The sequence below is a fragment of the Papilio machaon genome, chromosome W (genome assembly GCF_912999745.1).
Source record: "Papilio machaon chromosome W, ilPapMach1.1, whole genome shotgun sequence".
In the NCBI taxonomy this organism is placed as follows: Eukaryota; Metazoa; Arthropoda; class Insecta; order Lepidoptera; family Papilionidae; genus Papilio; species Papilio machaon.
The window spans coordinates 2,911,703-2,930,185 of NC_060015.1; the positions used below are offsets into that span (position 1 = coordinate 2,911,703).

General features: G+C 34.3%; 1 protein-coding gene and 1 pseudogene across 2 annotated transcripts; both read right to left on the reverse strand.

Moving 5' to 3' along the window:
* Positions 1–242: 242 nt before the first annotated feature.
* On the reverse strand, positions 243–10,603 carry LOC123723167. 2 transcript variants are annotated; one of them, XM_045685730.1, is made up of 3 exons: positions 9,759–10,603; positions 4,226–4,350; positions 243–467 (listed from the first exon to the last, which is right to left on the reverse strand). In XM_045685730.1, exons 1-3 carry the CDS (start codon positions 10,099–10,101, stop codon positions 306–308), a joined length of 630 nt encoding a protein of 209 aa, XP_045541686.1. In that variant the 5' UTR covers positions 10,102–10,603; the 3' UTR covers positions 243–305. The 2 variants fall into 2 exon arrangements, with proteins under 2 accessions (XP_045541686.1, XP_045541685.1); XM_045685729.1 differs by having other exon boundaries at positions 243–853.
* On the reverse strand, positions 4,801–9,086 carry LOC106709235 (annotated as a pseudogene).
* Positions 10,604–18,483: the final 7,880 nt, after the last annotated feature.

An 18,483-nucleotide genomic window follows, 5' to 3' on the forward strand; every position in this document is an offset into this window, starting at 1 on the left:
AATAGTTCTATGAAAAGTATGATTATATTCATGTATTTTTTTTAGCAAGTGTACCATCCATCCATTTATAATTTCCTTTTAAATGAAATTCTTTATAAAGCTTACTTTTCAACGTTCTTATCAATCGTTCCACAATAGAAGCTTTTTTAGAAGAATATGTAGAATAATGATTTATGTTATATTTCTTTACAATATGTCTAAATTTATCATTATAAAATTCTTTACCTAATCTGTCTGTTTAGGCCAAACACAGTTGCTTGGTTGTAATGGTTTATTTTGGAATTAACAAAGTTGCAAAAGACAAATTATACGGTGCGCGTATGCATCGGCAGCCGGTTGAGATTTTGAGTGACGTTTCTTCCCCGCACGCCGCTCCGCCCGCTTATAGGGTTGCCCGCATCTCGGGCGCGAACATCCTCCCCGGGTTGAACACCTTTGTTCAAAGAAGCAGTGTGATGGGCCCACGGCTGTGAAGAAACAGATGTAAGTGGTTGTAATGGAAGAGTTGTGGTAGCAGAGTGACGAGAAGGTTCTAGTCCAAGGGAAGAGGACAGATGTTTTTGTAGCTCCGTAGAACAGTTTTTCCTTTCATCTTTAGTTCTGCCACTCTTGAGCCTCCATCGACGCCAGGATAAATTTTGGTGACTCGTCCCAATGGCCACAGTAGAGGAGGTTGACCTGCTTCCTTCAATAATACAAGAGTTCCGACAGATAGTTGTCCTGTTGAATGGAACCATTTAGTTTTTGTTTGAAGTAAAGAGACGTATTCTTTAGAAAACCGCTTCCAAAAATGCTGCTTTATATAATTGATTCTTTGATAACGCTGCAAATGCTCCACCTTCATGTTTGTAACCTGTGGATAAGGTACAGATAAGAGAGTTCGTCCGATTAAGAAATGAGAAGGAGTAAGAGCAGAGAGGTCAGTGGGATCAGATGAGAGAGGGGTAAGCGGACGGGAATTCAAAACGGCTTCAATTTGAGTTAGACAAGTTGTAAGTTCCTCATATGTAAAGTTAGTCATTTGAATCAAGCGCCTTAAATGGTATTTGGTAGAACGAACCGCTGCTTCAGCAATTCCGTTAAAATGGGGAGAATATGGAGGGGCAAAGGAAAATTGAATGCCCTGCTGAGCAACCTCCGAAGGCAGGTTTGAAGTCTGTAAAAATAGTTCCAACTCCTTGGAAACACCAACAAAGTTCGTAGCGTTGTCTGACAGAATGGACTGAGGTTTGCCCCGACGAGCCACAAAACGGTTCAAAGCTGACATGTAGCCTTCCTTGGTCAGATCTGTAACAAGCTCGATATGCACAGCCTTGACTGCAAGGCAAACAAAAATACACACGTATGATATTATAAGCTTACAACCTCGCCCTTTCCGGTCAGCTATCAGTATTGGTCCGGCATAGTCGACACTGCAATGTAAAAATGGAAATTCTAAGTTAGTACGAGAAATTGGTAATTGTCCCATGACAGGTTGTATAGTTGTATTTTTATATCTGAAACATCTTAAGCATTTTTTTACGATTACTCTAGAAAGCTTTCTGCCCCCTAAGGGCCAATATAACTGACGAATATTTGCTAAAAGCAGTTGAGGCCCTGCGTGCAATAAATCTAGATGGTATTTTTGAAATAATATTTTAGTGACGTGATGTTTACTACACAGCAAAATAGGATGTTTTATATTATATTCGTACGGTGAGTTTTCAAGCCTTCCGCCTACACGTATGATACCGTCATTGTCCATGAACGGACTCAACGACGCAAGTCTATTCTTACGAGGTAACGATTTACCCTTTTGTAGCAAGACATATTCATCGGGAAACATATCAATTTGGGCATTCTGCATTACGACCTTAAAGGCCTGATCTAATTCGTCCTTCGTAGGTAAACCGATTCTTTTGTTATTTTTGTTTTTAAGGTTATACACAAAACGTTGAACATATGACATTACTCTTACAAGACGATTGAAGTTAGAAAATTTATTAATTAACGATCGAAACACCGACTCGTGATTTAAATTTGCCGTAGTTAATAGTTGTGATTCGTTGTAATGGTAAGTAGATTCCGAAGATGGCATTTTTGGCCAATCATTTTCGGACTTTACCAAAAACTCAGGTCCTGACCACCACAACGTACATTCCCCAATGTTATTAGCCTTCACGCCTCGTGATACTAAATCGGCAGGATTGTCTCCAGACGAAACGTATCTCCATGAATGTTCAGCAGTACTCTCTTGTATTTCATGAACGCGGTTGCGCACAAACGGATCTAATGAATGCGATGGCATAGATAACCAGCGTAAAACAATAGTTGAATCGCACCAAAAATAACACCTTGTAATTGGTAAATGGAGAGCATTTATGATCTTTACGTATAGTCTAGTTCCTAGTAATGCCCCACAAAGCTCTAACCGTGGAATAGTTGTAGGCTTGATCGGTGCTACGCGATTTTTAGAGATTAATAATCTAACCATTATTTGATTTTGCTCATCTATCGAACGCACGTAAACACAAGACCCGTACGCCTGTTCCGAGGCATCTGTAAAAATATGAAGCTCATATAAACACGCTTTATCAGACAACACCCAACGGGGAATTTGTAAATTATTAAGATGTAATAGAGAGCTTGAGAAGGATGTCCAAAGTGTTTTTATTTTTTCTGGTACTTGTTCATCCCAATCAGACTTTATCAACCAAAGACCTTGTAATAAAATTTTGCCTTCAACAACACACGGACCTACAAGACCTAAAGGGTCGAAAATTTGACTAATTACTGACAACATAATACGTTTCGTTACCTGCTTGTTCAAGTCTATATTAACAGAGAAAGAAAGATAATCTGAATTGCATAACCAAAATAAACCTAAGGTTTTATGCGGCGTATCTTTATTTTCTGCGAAGTTTAAACTATCCTCACAGCTTGAAACACCTAAAACCTGGGCTAATACCTCCGGGCTATTGGATTTCCATTTACGAAGATGAAATTTCGCCGAAGATAAAATAGAACGTACTTCCATACTTAATTGCACTACCTGTGGTATGGTGTCGCCGCCACTAAGGTAGTCGTCCACATAGAAGTCTTGTAAAATTGACCGTTTAACTTGTTCATTCGACGCGCTTGACGCTAGGCTGCTTAGACACTTTGTGGCCAAATAAGGAGCTGACGCGGTGCCATAAGTTACTGTGTTGAGTTTGTATGTTTTGAGCGGTAACTTATTGTTCTCCCTAAAAATTATTTGTTGTAGACTGCGTTGATTAGGTGTAACATTAATAGCTCTATACATTTTTTCAATGTCCGCCGATATGACATACTTATGTTGACGAAAACGCAACAAAATCGAAAGAAGATCGTCTTGTATAGTGGGTCCTACCATTTGGATGTCGTTGAATGATAGCCCGGACGAGGTTGGAGCAGATGCATCAAAAACTACACGAAATTTTGTTGTTGTACTAGCATCATTAATGACTCCATGGTGCGGCAAAAAGTATTCGATATTAGACTCTGCTTCAGAAGTATTACGCGTATTGTTTTCAGTCATATGACCCAAACGTTCGTATTCCTGCATAAATGCTATATATCGTTCTTTGAAGACAGGATTACGTTGAAATCGACGTTCCAATGATAAAAAACGGCGTTGCGCCATTTCATATGACTCACCTAAGACATTAGTATTATTTTTTAATGGTATCGTTACAATAAATCGACCGTCTTCGTCACGGATAGTATTCAAGTTAAAGCTTTCCTCACAAGCTCGTTCTTCACTAGACAGGGCATGGCTCGACGCGACGGAATCGAGTTCCCAAAACCTTTTCAAATTGTTGTCAAGATCTCTAATCGACAAATTACAAGACTGCGTAAAATTTGATGTTGTCTGTATTGGTAGTTGGCCTGTAACAATCCAACCTAATTTTGATTCAACTAACTTAGGTTTGTTTTTGCCTAGGTTAATTGATTTAGTACATATAACATCCCAGAAAACTTCAGCCCCGACGAGAATGTCGATTACTGACGGTATGTTGAACGAAGGGTCAGCTAGATGTAGATCTGAGGGCAACGAAAGTTGACTGATGTCTATAATAGTAGAAGGGAGTATTTTAGTTATCTCCGGTAAAATATAACATTCTATATTCGCTTTATACCTACAACATTGGGACTGGATTGTTAAGTTGCAAGCTTGTGTACTAGTTAACGATTGATTATTAATGCCATTAATTTCAGAACTTACGGAACGTGTAGATAATTTTAGTTTACTGCAAAGCGACTGCGTTATAAAATTTGCCGTACTGCCGTTATCGAGTAGAAGCCGTGCGTCCATGCTGTTGCCGTTGTCGTCAATCACTTTCACCATAGCTGTGGACAGTAAAACATGCGTAGAAGTAGTAAGTTGTATAGGAGCATTACTCGACAAAACGATATTATTTTCTTTGGCGAAAGCAATGGATGATGATGAATGATTAATAGGCAACGCAACACTAGAACTACTAGGCATTGGGTCTTGAAATGAAGTAGGCTTTGACTCTTCGGTGTGCAAAAGCGTATTATGTTTACTATTGCAATATTTACAATGCGTTAATCTACATCGCTTAGTACCATGTCCGGGACGCAAACAGTTAAAACATATTTTTAACTCTTTCGCCTTTTTTAATCTTTCTTCAACCGTTAAACTACGAAAATGTTCACATGTAAACAAAAGATGATTTTTTGAACATAAAGGACATGACAAATTATAAGACTTAATGTTGTTATGTTTTGATTGTTCAAATGAACGATTATTATTTATGTTATAATAATAATAATAATAATAATAATAATAGCCTTTATTCCAACAATCTTGCAAATACAAATGTAACATAAATAGTAATAATAATTGATACCAGATTAGAGATTGTGTTGCGTTTCCGCAAAGGCCTCCCCTAAAGCTTGCCACTCTCTTCTATTGTAGGTCATCCTCCTCCACGTCACACCAGCTGTTTTTCTTATTTCATCTTCCCATCTTAGACGCTGTCTCCCTTTACTTCTTTTGTTTTCTCTTGGACACCACTCTATCACATCTTTGGCCCATTTTCCATTTTTACTTCTCATTATATGTCCTGCCCATTTCCATTTTTGTTTACGTATGAAGCGGGTAACTTCCTTAATTTTAGTTTGGTCGCGTAGTATTTTAAGTGATATTTTATCTTTAAGTTTAACATTGAGCATGCTTCGCTCCATGCTATGTTGGCAGGTCGCAAGTCTACGCATATTTAATTTCGTCAATGACCATGTTTGACAGCCATAAGTCATGATTGGTAATATGCATGTATCGAATATTCTCCTCTTTGCACTAAGTGGTATTTGATTGTTTTTAAATATTTCTCTCAGTGACCAGTACCTTTTCCACGCTTGCTGTATTCTACTGTTTGTTTCCTTAGTTGCCAGGTCTCTTGGCGATATTATTTGTCCGAGATAAGTATATTCGTCAACATAATGTATTGTGGTGCCCTTGACTATAATAGGAACTTTATCTTGATTCGTCATTACTTTTGTCTTTTTTGCATTCATAGAAAGTCCGACTCTTTCACTTTCGTCAACTAGCTCTTCAAGCATCTTTCGCATGGTTTGTGGGTCTTCGGATATTAGCACTAGATCGTCGGCGAATCTTAGGTGGTTTAGTTTCATGCCGTTAACAGTCAATCCATAATTTCGCCAATCGAGACGTCTAAATATGGATTCAAGAACTGCCGAAAACAGTTTTGGCGAAAGTGGATCTCCTTGCCTGACACCTCTTTTTATGGGAAAATGATCTCCTACCCTTTCGGTTCGAATATTTGCTGCCATGTTCTTGTATACGTTGCTTATAAGTCGTATATATTTAGTTTCGACGCCTTGTGCTGCTAACGCTTCCCATATGCATGTGTGTTGAAGAGAGTCGAATGCTTTATTGTAATCCACAAATGCTAAATAGTATTTGATCCCATATTCATTACATTTTTCTATGACTAGCTTTATGGTATGAATGTGATCGATCGTAGAGAAATCGCTGCGAAATCCTGCTTGCTCTCTGGGTTGATTTTCATCCAATGTCTTTGTTAAGCGATTCAGCAGTACTTTAGAAAATATTTTGTATATGTTGGACATCAAACTAATTGGTCTATAATTGGCTATATCATCTTTATTACCTTTTTTATGTAGTAGTATTATTGTTGACTTCTTCCATTGGATTGGTATATATTCAGTGTACATAATTTCGTTAAATAGGTGGGTTAGAACATTTAATATTGTATCAGAAGTTCCTATTAGCAGTTCGTTTGATATGTAGTCTGCACCCGGTGCTTTACCCATTTTTTGTGTTTTTATAGCCTTATCCACTTCTTCTTTTAGTATGTTAGGGACTTCATCATTATTATAAATTTGTCTTTCCGTATTATGGCAAAATTCATCCGGTATTTTTCCGTCGCTGTATAACTGACGATAATATTCTGTCGCAACCTCTAGTATTTCATTCCTGTTTGTTTTGCTTTTCTTGTCTTTATGGTGTGTCAATCTGTCTATCCAGTGTTTACTTTCCCTTAACTGATCCAACGCTTTATTAACTCCACCTGTTTTTTCTATGTAGTAATTTATTGTACTGTTTCTGCTGTTATGTCTATGTTTTCTAATTTGTCGGTTAATTTCTTTACTTAATTTTGTTATCTTTTCTTGGTTGCTTTTTCGGTCTACGTAAAGGCACTTCCTTTGAGCTATTAGGTTTCTCGCTTCTGGACCGATTTTATCTTTTTGAACATTGTTTATTGTACATTTATTATTGACTTCCTTTAGTTCCTTTTCGAGTATGTCGTATTTCTGTTGAACATCGGTAATATTCTTTACTGTTTCTAAATTTAATTCTAACTGTTTTAAAATATCTTCTTTAATTGGCAAGGTTATTGGTCTTCTGTTGTTATAATGGATGTTTCTGCGTGTTTTTGGTTTTAATAAGGAAACTTGCCCTCGAAGCATTCTGTGATCTGTATTATAGTTCAGTTGGTTTATAACGTCAATGTTGGTAAATATTTTTGGTTTGTTCGTGAGAATGTAATCTATTTCGTTTCTTGTTCTACCATCCGGCGATGTCCACGTCCACTTTCTGCTGTGTTTTCTTTTGAAATAAGTATTCATAATATGGAGGTTGTTTTCTAATGCGAAATTTATTAGTCTTTGTCCGTTGTCATTCCTCTTCCCATTTGAATGTGGTCCTAGGACGTTATCTTCGTCCTTACTCCTCTTTCCTACTTGACTATTAAAGTCTCCCATTATAATGACGGTTTTGTTTACGGTGGACATAATTTGATTAAGATCTTTGTAAAATTCATCCTTTACGTTTTTCTGGCTAACCTCGGTTGGGGCATATATTTGTACTATTGAAGCCGGGTGTTTATAACCAGGAAGCTTTAAATTTAAAATGGCAATTCTATCTGATATGCCTTGGAACTCAATTATATTGTTTTTTAAGTATTTCTTAACTAAAAACCCTACTCCATAGATGCCAGTCTTTTTGTTAATATGATATAATATATACTTATCCCGTTCTTCAGTTTTTTCATTCTGTCTTCTCACATCACATAAACCTATTATGTCCCAATTTATTGTTTCTAATGCTAGTTCTAATTCTAATAAGGATTCTTGCGATTTCATCGATCTTGTGTTAAGAGTAGCTATGTTGAATTTCTGTCTAAGTTTTTGTTTTGTATTTTCTTGATGTCCGTTTTTTAGTACATTGGTAGGATTTCTTGATTTAAGCTTTTGGGGGTATTGGTCTATCTCCCCTCGGTGACCAGCCGTATTGGGGATTTGTTTAGGATTAGTTATAGTTGCACATATTTTGGTTGCTGTTCTCTCCTGTCCGGTATCATATAATAGCTATGCTTTAGGTTGTTGCGCACTTTTCTCTGTCAAAGAATGTGATCTGGATCGCATGTAAGCAAATGCATCTACTTTATGTAACTTAGGTGGAGCTATAATGTTTTTCGCCACGTCGGTGGGACGCGTTGGCGTTAAAATATTCGCAGGCGATAACGATGAATCTCTTTTTCTCTTTCCTACATCTCTCGTCTCTTTTACTATGACTTTATTATTCTTAATGTAGGCTTCGTTTCCTTTTTCTCTTTCTAATTTTAATTGTTGTTGTAGATTTTTTCGGAGTGCTATAGTTTCTTTCGATAAGTCTTCTGTTATGTAAATATTTTCTGGCATTTTGGTTTTGTTTTTAAGTATTTCTATTTTCTTTTGGTATGAAGTAAATGCAATAAGTATGGGCCTTGTTTTTCCTTCTTCTTTCCGTCCTAATCTATGAAATTTACTTATTTCAAATTTTTCAACATTAATATTTGTTTTGTGTAAATTAAGACATATCAAATCAAATAATTCATTGTAGTTGTTCTCTATTTCTTTAACACCATGTATTATTATATTGTTTCTCCTATTTGCGTTTTCCAGATTTTTAATTTTTGTATTTAATAACTGTATTTCCATTTTTAGGCTATTATTTTCTTCAATTATTGGTTGTATTTTATCATCTATAACACGCATTAAATTAGTAGTTACGTTCTCTGTAATTGTTGCTGTTTGTTTTTCGAGTTCAATTTTCATCATTTGAAATAATTTAAACATATCTTCTGACATTCCACCGTTCTCCATAATTCAATTTTAAATTCTTACTCTTTGTAAATTGAATCGCATAAGTCACTTATAGAACGTGTTTCTGAACGAATTTACTTTTGTAATGTTGGTAACTCGTGTCAAACGTCAAATGCTTGTTTATCTACTCGATGACTTGAAAGTTGTGGCAGTTAAGCAGCTGACAAGTGACAAGTCGTTGTTTTGCAAAGTCACTGTAGATTTTACTTGACGGACACTTTTTTTTTTTTCGATAACTGTAACTGTTAATTTAAGCACTAATTCTTGTGATTATCCAAAAGTTTTCGTTTCTTGTTTGTTGATAAAGCGAAGATATGATTCTTGGTGTCTTCCAGAACTTTATTTACTGCGTTATATTGTTAAAATTCGATGTTTACTATTTGTTTTATAATTTAAAATCGGGAGCAACAATAGAACACTGTTTACACTTTGACAACCGGAACCGGAAAACCCTTATTATACCCTATTATTTATGTTAGATGCTATTATATAACTGTTATTTTTCGAAATTGTTTTATTTACATTTGTATTCTGTTTATTTTCAATTGTTTCCAATAAATCAGCTTTGTTACTAATGAAGTCGCAAAATTGTTGTAAAGAAGGCGGTTTCGATAAGCCATTACGATATTCTTCCCAATGTCTACCGGTTACTACGTCTAATTTGTTTGACATGATGTAAACTACAAGCGTATCCCAATATTGCGTCGGCTCGTTCAATGTTTTTAACGCTCGAATATTTTTATTAATTGTATCAAGCAAACGACGTAAACAAAGACTCGATTCTTTGACAACCTGTTCAACATTGAACAATGCCTGCACGTGATTATGCACTAATAGGCGACTATTGTCATATCGATCACATAGCAACTGCCACGCCATTAAATAGTTGTCGCCTTTAAAATCTATGTTCGTAATAATGTCGAGCGCCGCACCCGAGAGCGAGGCGCGTAAATAGTGGAATTTGCTTATGTTATCGATTGAAGCACTACTATGAATTAATGATAAAAATGTATCCCTATACTCAAGCCAGCACTGATAACTACCATGAAAGCGAGGTAAATCAATTTTAGGTAAGCGAATAAAATTGTGTTGGAATGATTCACCTGCTTGTTTGCATATCGAACCTGCAACAGAGCGGCCGTCATCTGCTGCACCATCTCTGCACAGCAGATTGCGCGCTTGCGCCATCAGCGCGTAATAACGCTCTTCGAATTTTGAACGTTCCTCGTATTCGTCCTCTGGCTTGTCGGAACACACCTCAATCTCCACCTGTAATTCATCGAATTGATCGTATAATGCCTCGTATTTATTTAATCGACATTGTAACTCATGTTGAAGTTCGGAGATTATGCCGGAAGCGCCAATTGAACTAATATAATTGGAGAAATTTGTAAGCTTGGCTTTCATGCCACTACGTTTGCGAATTAAAACATCTAGCTGGGCCATTGTTGAATTAAAAGGAAAAAATTATCGATAAGAATTACGAAAAAAAAAAAAGAAAAAAAGTGGGTACTTCACTATATGGTAATTAGGCGCTCGTAAATGCATAAGCGTAAAATTGAACAATTAACACAATAGGAAGCCAATTATAGAGGATTTAGAAGGGAAAATATGGAACGAACTCACTTTATCTTCCCCTGTCCACACGGTACTTCCTTTGTCTTGATGTCTGAAGTTTGACTCCGGCGACCGTTGAGCCGATGTCGCGATAATTTGCTGCACTTCGTTCGCTCCAAACGTATTAAATGAGTGGACTGTATTTTCGTTGTTGATTGTTGAGGCTCGAAGGACCATTTGTTTAGGCCAAACACAGTTGCTTGGTTGTAATGGTTTATTTTGGAATTAACAAAGTTGCAAAAGACAAATTATACGGTGCGCGTATGCATCGGCAGCCGGTTGAGATTTTGAGTGACGTTTCTTCCCCGCACGCCGCTCCGCCCGCTTATAGGGTTGCCCGCATCTCGGGCGCGAACACTGTCTGTAAATTTTTTGGTACTCGTCCTCCTTTCAATATTTCTAAAAATGATTTAGATACTAGTTCCTTATTCTTTTGTTTAATCGGTACTGTCCAAGCATATTTGGAGAAGCAATCGACTACCACTAATATATATTTATAACCACTGTTTACCTTCGAAATCGCTTGCATATCCATCAAATCGGCTTGCCAGAGGTCATCTATATCTCTCAATAATACTTTCCGTCTAGGAAAGTTAACTCTAGCATTTTTATGAATTTCATTTATGACATCTGCTTTGCTCATGATAATAATTTAATTTTGAACCACATTCAATAATATCAACTTCCTTTAATTTATAATGATGCGATCTTGCAAAGAGTTTATTAAATTTAAGCTCACGATTTTGAACAATCGAATTTATCTTCAAAAATATTATTTTTTAGTTTGAAATTTCTTTGTGACGTTTATGTCTATATTATTCATATCCACTGGAAATGTAAAATGTCAAATAAAATATATAATTACTATTAAATTTATTGTTAATATTACTTATTCAACTACCAATTGAACACTGATGCTGTTTATTATATCATACATCTTTTTATTATTCAATGATGTCTGCTTCCTTTAATTCTTCAATAATTGATACAATTTCATTATCATGATTACTATTGCCAGCACTTTTTGATGCGATTAGTAATTTTAACCTTTCAATTAATTAATTAGGATCATCCCAATAAACGTAGTCAGTATCGTTTTTATATTTTTTAAATTTACACCCCCAGTTTTGGTTTGTATATTATTTTTTTCTATTTTATCAATTTGGTCAGAATACAGTGGTTTTATTATTTGACAGTATTTTATTCCTTTGTCACCTTTCATTTGCCCGTTAGGATTATAGTCTCGTTTATGCACATGTGTACTGTCAAGCATTTGTTTGTACATTACTTTATCTTTATCTGTTACTATTTTAAGATTGGGTTTATTACGTACTAAAAGTTCTTTTAATCCTGGAGTAAAATCATATTTGTTACCATCTATTGTAATAATATACGATTTATCATCATTTGGTTCATTTTTTTTAAGCGACATATAGACTATAGAGTTCCCCATCATTAATTTATGTATCCCATTAATGTATCCCAAACGGCACGTTTATATCACCATAGATATCCATAATGTCTTCTTTTTTGAGGGAAATGTTTGTATTATAATTTTCCTCCGACTCAGAGTTTTCATCATTTTGTGAATCAGAACATTCTAAAGCATCATTGGAGCTCGCTGTAACCAAATCCTTAAATTCTTCATATTCTATGGAAGAATCTTTTTCATTTAAGATTTTGTTATAATTTTCAAGTTTAGTCTCTATGATAGTATCATTCAAGTCATTGTTTTCAAGGTTAGAGTTATTATTATCATGACAATTTTGGTTTTTTTATACGAATAAGTGTCTCCAAAGGCTGTATTATAGGTTTATATACTTTTTTAAACTTTAGGTTAGCTTCATCTTCCTCGTTGTTGAGCTTTTTTATTTTATTTTTTATATTATTTACTGATTTTATAAGTTCTTTCTTTATTTGCATATCCATCATAAATTGGAATGTACAAACAACTGATATGTGCAAAGTCTTGAACTTTAATGAATTGTTTTTATGAAATAATGGTATTATAACTAAGGTTTAAAAATATATGAATGTGTCAAAACCTTGTCTATATCTTCCATTATTTAATTCACAATCTTTGTTAATACTAATAAAGCCAAAATGACTTTTCCATATATACGAACAAAGAGTCTTGAATTTTAACCAACTCATATCTGTATTCACATGCTCATTGTAAATATGCTTTAAATTAGTATCATCTTGTTTAAAAATAACAAGTAAATTAACATTATCTCGTAGTAGTTGCTTAGGTATTTTTGAATAAGTTTGGGATAAATAAAAACAATCTATTTGTCTATGTCTTCCCATTGTAAAGTAATTTCTAGTATTCGTTTGCTTTTCAGATGCAATGTCATCAAAAATAATAATAGAGTTTGGTAATGCATCATTTGGATGAAGAACCTCTTTATCATCATTAAAAATGAATAGGTCCGCTCCTGAGATTTTCTTCATAACTTCACTCAAAAAGCGGTATTTTAAAGAAGAAGAAAGAAAGAAAGAAAAAACATTTATTGCCACACACAAAAAAAAAATATATAAAATCAAAAAAAAAGAAAAACAGACACATAAAAGGCACAAAGTGTGGCAAAAGGGAGCCAGCTCAGCGAAGCAGGGACAGACTAAACTGCCCCTGCGCTGGTTTTCAGCTGGCACCTTTATAAAAAATAATAATAATAAAAAATAATAAATAAAAAAAATAAATAATAAAAAATAAATAAAGTTATATATAAACATTGAAATGGCCCAAGTCAATTTAATTGTTTAAAATTACAATGTTTTCAATGCAACATTTTACAAATTGTATTCAGTTCAAGTAACTGAGTAAGTAGTGTTGTGTGTTTGTTTTTATACCTTCAGCTATGTTTTGATTAATATAGAAAAGTAAAGAAATAACTGAATAGACTAATTTAAGATTAAAAATAAAAGACTAATTTAAGATTAAAAATTAAAAATAAAAGTCAGACAACTAAGTACTAGATTTTTGAATAGAAAGTAACCATGACCTTAATTTAAATTTAAAAGAATTGAAGGAGATAGAGTTTCTGATTGGAGGTGGGAGATCGTTCCAGCACTTAGTTGCAGCGAAACGAAAGCTACCACGAAAAGCACTCGTATGGTATTTAGGAAAATTGAGACGTGGTGCCGTTCTAGCGAACCGCTGTGAAAACGTTAGCTTTTCATATAAATAAGAGGGTTCGCCTGATTTTATTACTCCGAAAAGCAGCGTGGAAAAGTGCAGGATTTGTCGATTGGCCATGTTCAGCATATTGTGACGGTTTAAAAATGAAGTGATATGAGATCGCCGGGGGATTGGAAAGCAGAAACGTACGCAGGCGTTTTGAATTCTTTGAATTAATTTTTTAGTCCTAGCGTATAAGCACCCGCTAAACACAGAATCAGCATACGACAATTTGGATAAAACCAACGTTTCACACAATTTTACGCGTATGTCTACCGATAAGTATTCACGAATACCATACAAGACTTTAAGCCTATAAAAGCAATTGCGCATTATTTCTAGTATGTGTTCCTCAAAGCGTAACTTACTGTCCATTTTTAGTCCTAAATTACGGGCTAAAAGTACTCGCTCTAAAGAACAGCCATCAATAGAAATTTGCGGATTCTCTGAAATAATTCTGTCTATCTGCTTACAAGTTCCGAAAAGCATGTATTTTGATTTTGAAGGGTTGAGTATTAGACTATTGAGTTTACACCATTTTGCTATAACCTCTAGATCTGCATTTATTTTATTTGCGGCTAACTTGGTTTCGATTTTGGTTGGAAAGTAGTTTTTGAATATAAATAAATATGTCTAAATGTAAGTCCATTTTCATGTAATAACAAACTTAGCATAACGTTCGTTTTACCACAATTAGAAGGGCCACATATTATACATCGAATCGTATTAGGCAGTAAAGGACTATGTTTTACGACTCCTCGATTATTACTGACTTTTAAGCTATTTACTTCTAAGGACAATGCTTGCTTCACGAATTTCATTTTTAAATGCAAAGCTATTTGAACTGTTAGTCCTTATATATCAGCCAGATTACTAACCACAATTTATATTGCATAAAAACATAAATAAAATACATATAAAATATATAAAATTTATTATTTACATAAAATTTCACATATAATACTTATGCATTAATTATTACATTGGTTTAATGAATAAACATATCAAATAAACAATGTCAACTACATTACTTTTAATATGATTATAAATGATAAATACACATCCACATTACGCTTTTTTCCTGAGGAATGTCACAACTTGGAACACCTCACTTCAAACAATGTAAGTACCCTTATTTTCTAATATGTTATTAAGTTAGTAAATTCCTTATATCCGTTTGATTATCACTCAGGAACGCCTCTGGACTGAGGTACTCGTCTTCCTGAGTGACGTTCAATCGGTATGTTACTATTAATGCAACTTTTTGAATATTTGATTGCTGGTGGTAGATCTAAATAAGATCCACCTCTCATAGGAGAATACTTATTAATGTTAATTTCAACATGACTCATTGATAAAAATGACCATCCAGATTGAGTATGCTGAAATTCAGTAAACTTTTTATTCAATATATTCATAACTTTTTCTAATAATCTATTCAAGTCTGAGTTCTTATAAACAACAATGTATTTAGTATTAAATGATTTCAATTGCTTTTCATCTAATTATGGTAGTAAAAAATAAGCGAATAGCTCAAAATTTAATTTTATAACATCATGCTCTTTCAATGATATATTGAGTAATTTCAATAAATCTGTTTGATTATCACTCAGGAACGCCTCTGGACTGAGGTACTCGTCTTCCTGAGTGACGTTCAATCGGTATGTTACTAATCTGTTTTTGAAGGCAGACGCGACAATATTGATATTTGCGAACTGCGTATTCAATAAACAGTTAGATTTATGTAAATTTGTTCTCTTATGATGTGAAAATAGGCTTTTCTGGATAAACGTATTGCAATTATTACAATGTATAGATCTCGTTAAGTCATCGGGAAACACAACTGTGAAAAAAAGAAACACTTTTGAAATATTGTTGTTTATGCAAAATACAAAAAGGACACAAAGTTTAAAAGCTATTTTGTTTACAAATAAAGATAGTCAAATAAAATACTGATTAAGTACAAAGATCTAACCTATCCTAATAATCATACCCGCCTATAAGTGTTATGGGGCTGTTTATGAAATCTTTTTGGATACATTGCACAAATTTCTTAATGTATAGCCAAGATTCCGCATCGTCATCAATTCTGGTTTTGATAGTTGTAATTGCATGCCGCCATCGATGGACGGGCTGTATTTTTTTTATTTCGTCAGTTTCATAGATCTTCATCTCGACGAAATATTTCCCATCTTTACTCTCATTAATTTGTCGCGAATATCCTTTTTTCGCCCTTCTAGTGAAATAGCTAAATAATGGTGGTATATTTTTACCCGTCTTTTTGGAGCTGGATGCTTCATTGCAGTCATCTTCCGCAGAGCTGTCATCCCCGAACAACATTTGCGCCGTAACTCGTGGTGATAAGACAGGACTAATAGCCACCTTCTTAGCCCGCTTCTCTTCACCCGCAATCTTCCTGACCGGCTCCTCCGTAATCTTGTCAGACGATTTCCTCTTCAACTTTTTTTGCTCAGAACTTGGTGGTGGAGGTTTGGCGTCAGACTCCGAGTCGCTTGAAAGAAACAGATCTTTGGCAAGTTTGGACCTATAATAGAAAAAGAAAAAATAATGAGATATTGTAATATTTATCATTCACTTCCCTATGATTTAATGATAGTTTTCATAGATCATATAAAGACATACATATAACTTGACATTAGTTGTAAGATTATTAAGCATCAGACTATGATGATGATGAATAGTATTGTAAAAGTATCATTTAAGATTAATAGATCTAAAAGAACAATTTGATAAACATTCCTATGATAACAATGTTGGTTCAATCTTATTTCAAACAATCAACAAAATGATGACTTTGATTGAATATTATCATTCAGTAAGCTTAATAAAATAAGTGAAATTGGATGATAGTAGTTTGGGTTCAAGTCATTAGACCTTACTGCTACCACGATAAGAACAATTAAATGATAAGTCTAGTCAGATATAAGGACTAATTTAATAACATATTAGAAAATAATGGTACTTACATTGTTTGAAGTGAGGTGTTCCTTTCCAAGTAGTGACTTTCCTCGTGTAAAAACCGTAATGTGGATCTGTCTCCCAATGCACGATTTAAATAGTATGATCACACATTGAATCTCCTTTTAAAGTGTGTGTAAAGGTTTCTATTCATGTAGATTCTTTTCTAAATACAGTCAAAATCTGTTATAACGACATCGAAGGGACTACTCATATTGAGTCGTAAAAACCGATAGTTGTAACAACCGGTGACAGGTATTAATAGGAAAGATATGTATATAACATTCAGCCAGGACCTTTGATTTTGGTCAATTTAACCGGTATGTTGTTCTAAACGATGTCGCCATAAACGGTTTTGACTGTATGTTCAAAAAGCTAAGCTTGCATATTGTATTACTCACACGTTGAATCCTTATGTATGTGTAAACAATAATCTTTATCTATGAAGACATAACGTAGATAAAGGTCTATAGTACACGTGCCCATGTGTTAGATAATTGTTTAATTTAGATACATACAGTGCATGAGTTATGAATGTCAACATAGACAGATCATCTAAAAACAGGCGCCACATCCATTTTTGGTTAAGAAGCAGTGTCGGAATATATATTTAAATTAAGATATATTTTGAACCTTATTGTTTATAATCAAATTATTATAAAAGACGGTTGGATGTAAATCGTTGTCTTAGTCTTCTTCGAAGCAGTCACCATGGCAGTAAGTTTTTGAAAAATAAAATTTGTAACTCTAATAATATTTTATATTTATAATAATAAGATCTGAGATAATTATTCTTAGTCTACTTACACTTGCTTGCTTGATTAATGAAAAACCCTTAAAAGATATACTAGCTTCATATATTAAAATGAACACTATGTTGTTTGTTACAGTATCCAAATAACTGGTCTTATACACCATCATATTCACCACTCTCACCACCGGCGTCTGGATCTGGTGGGTTAGCGGATCCAACGACTGTACAGCGAATAACTCACGACATAGAAGATGATAATAGTCGTGGGCAAGATGTTACCACTGATTTCATGAATAGACAGAAAAATTTGGCTTCCAGCATCAGAACGACATCATCCGGAGCTAAAGTGATTCGAATAGAGATTTTCGATGCCAATAATTTTGATAACTTCGAACAATCTTTATGTCGATGTAATGCGGAAATTTGTGCACAGCACGTTGTGTCGAACGTCTTCACTGACGACGTATATATTCGAGTTAAAGAAATTCTTAGGAACATAAACAATAGTTTTAAATGTCTATCCGTATGATGAGTTAAGCTAGAAAGAATATTTATATGTAATAAATAATTATGTATTTAGTTATATAAGAAGCGGATAAATAAAATAAATACTTTATATTTTATTGATCTTTTACTTTCATAATAAGTACCTATCTACATAAGTTGTTCATTCATTTCAATATTAAAACAATAATGGGTTGATTCAGCTGACATTGATCTGCATAGTTTATAACGATGGATGATGTCGGATCATATCTCATTATAAACGTTACCGCTTCACGCGTCGGTAAAGTTAAGTAATAATTAAACACGACACAATTATGCGTCTGATTGATGAATGAACAGCTGAATAATGAAAAGAATTAGGGCAATCCAGATACGCTGAATGATGGCGTATCTGGTTGCCCTAATTCCTACCTACTGATCTAGTTTTGAAACAATCTTACTACCTTACTAATATTATAAATTCGAATGTTTAGATGGATTCATGTATGAATGGATGGATGGATGTTTGCTTGAAGGTATCCCCGGAACGGTTAATGGATCTTGATGAAATTTGGCACGGTTGTAGAACATAGTCTAGAGGACCACGTAGGCTACTTTGTGTTTTTTTTCTTAATTCGGCGCGGACGGTGTCGCAGGCGACAGATAGTATTAAATATAAAAGTAAACAAATAACAATAAGTAAAGGAAACAAACTCAATTTAAATAGTGTGATCCTTATTTACTTTGATATAAAAATGGTCGACCGAAACATATATTATTTCTCTTTGAAGTACCTACTTGGTAGCGATAT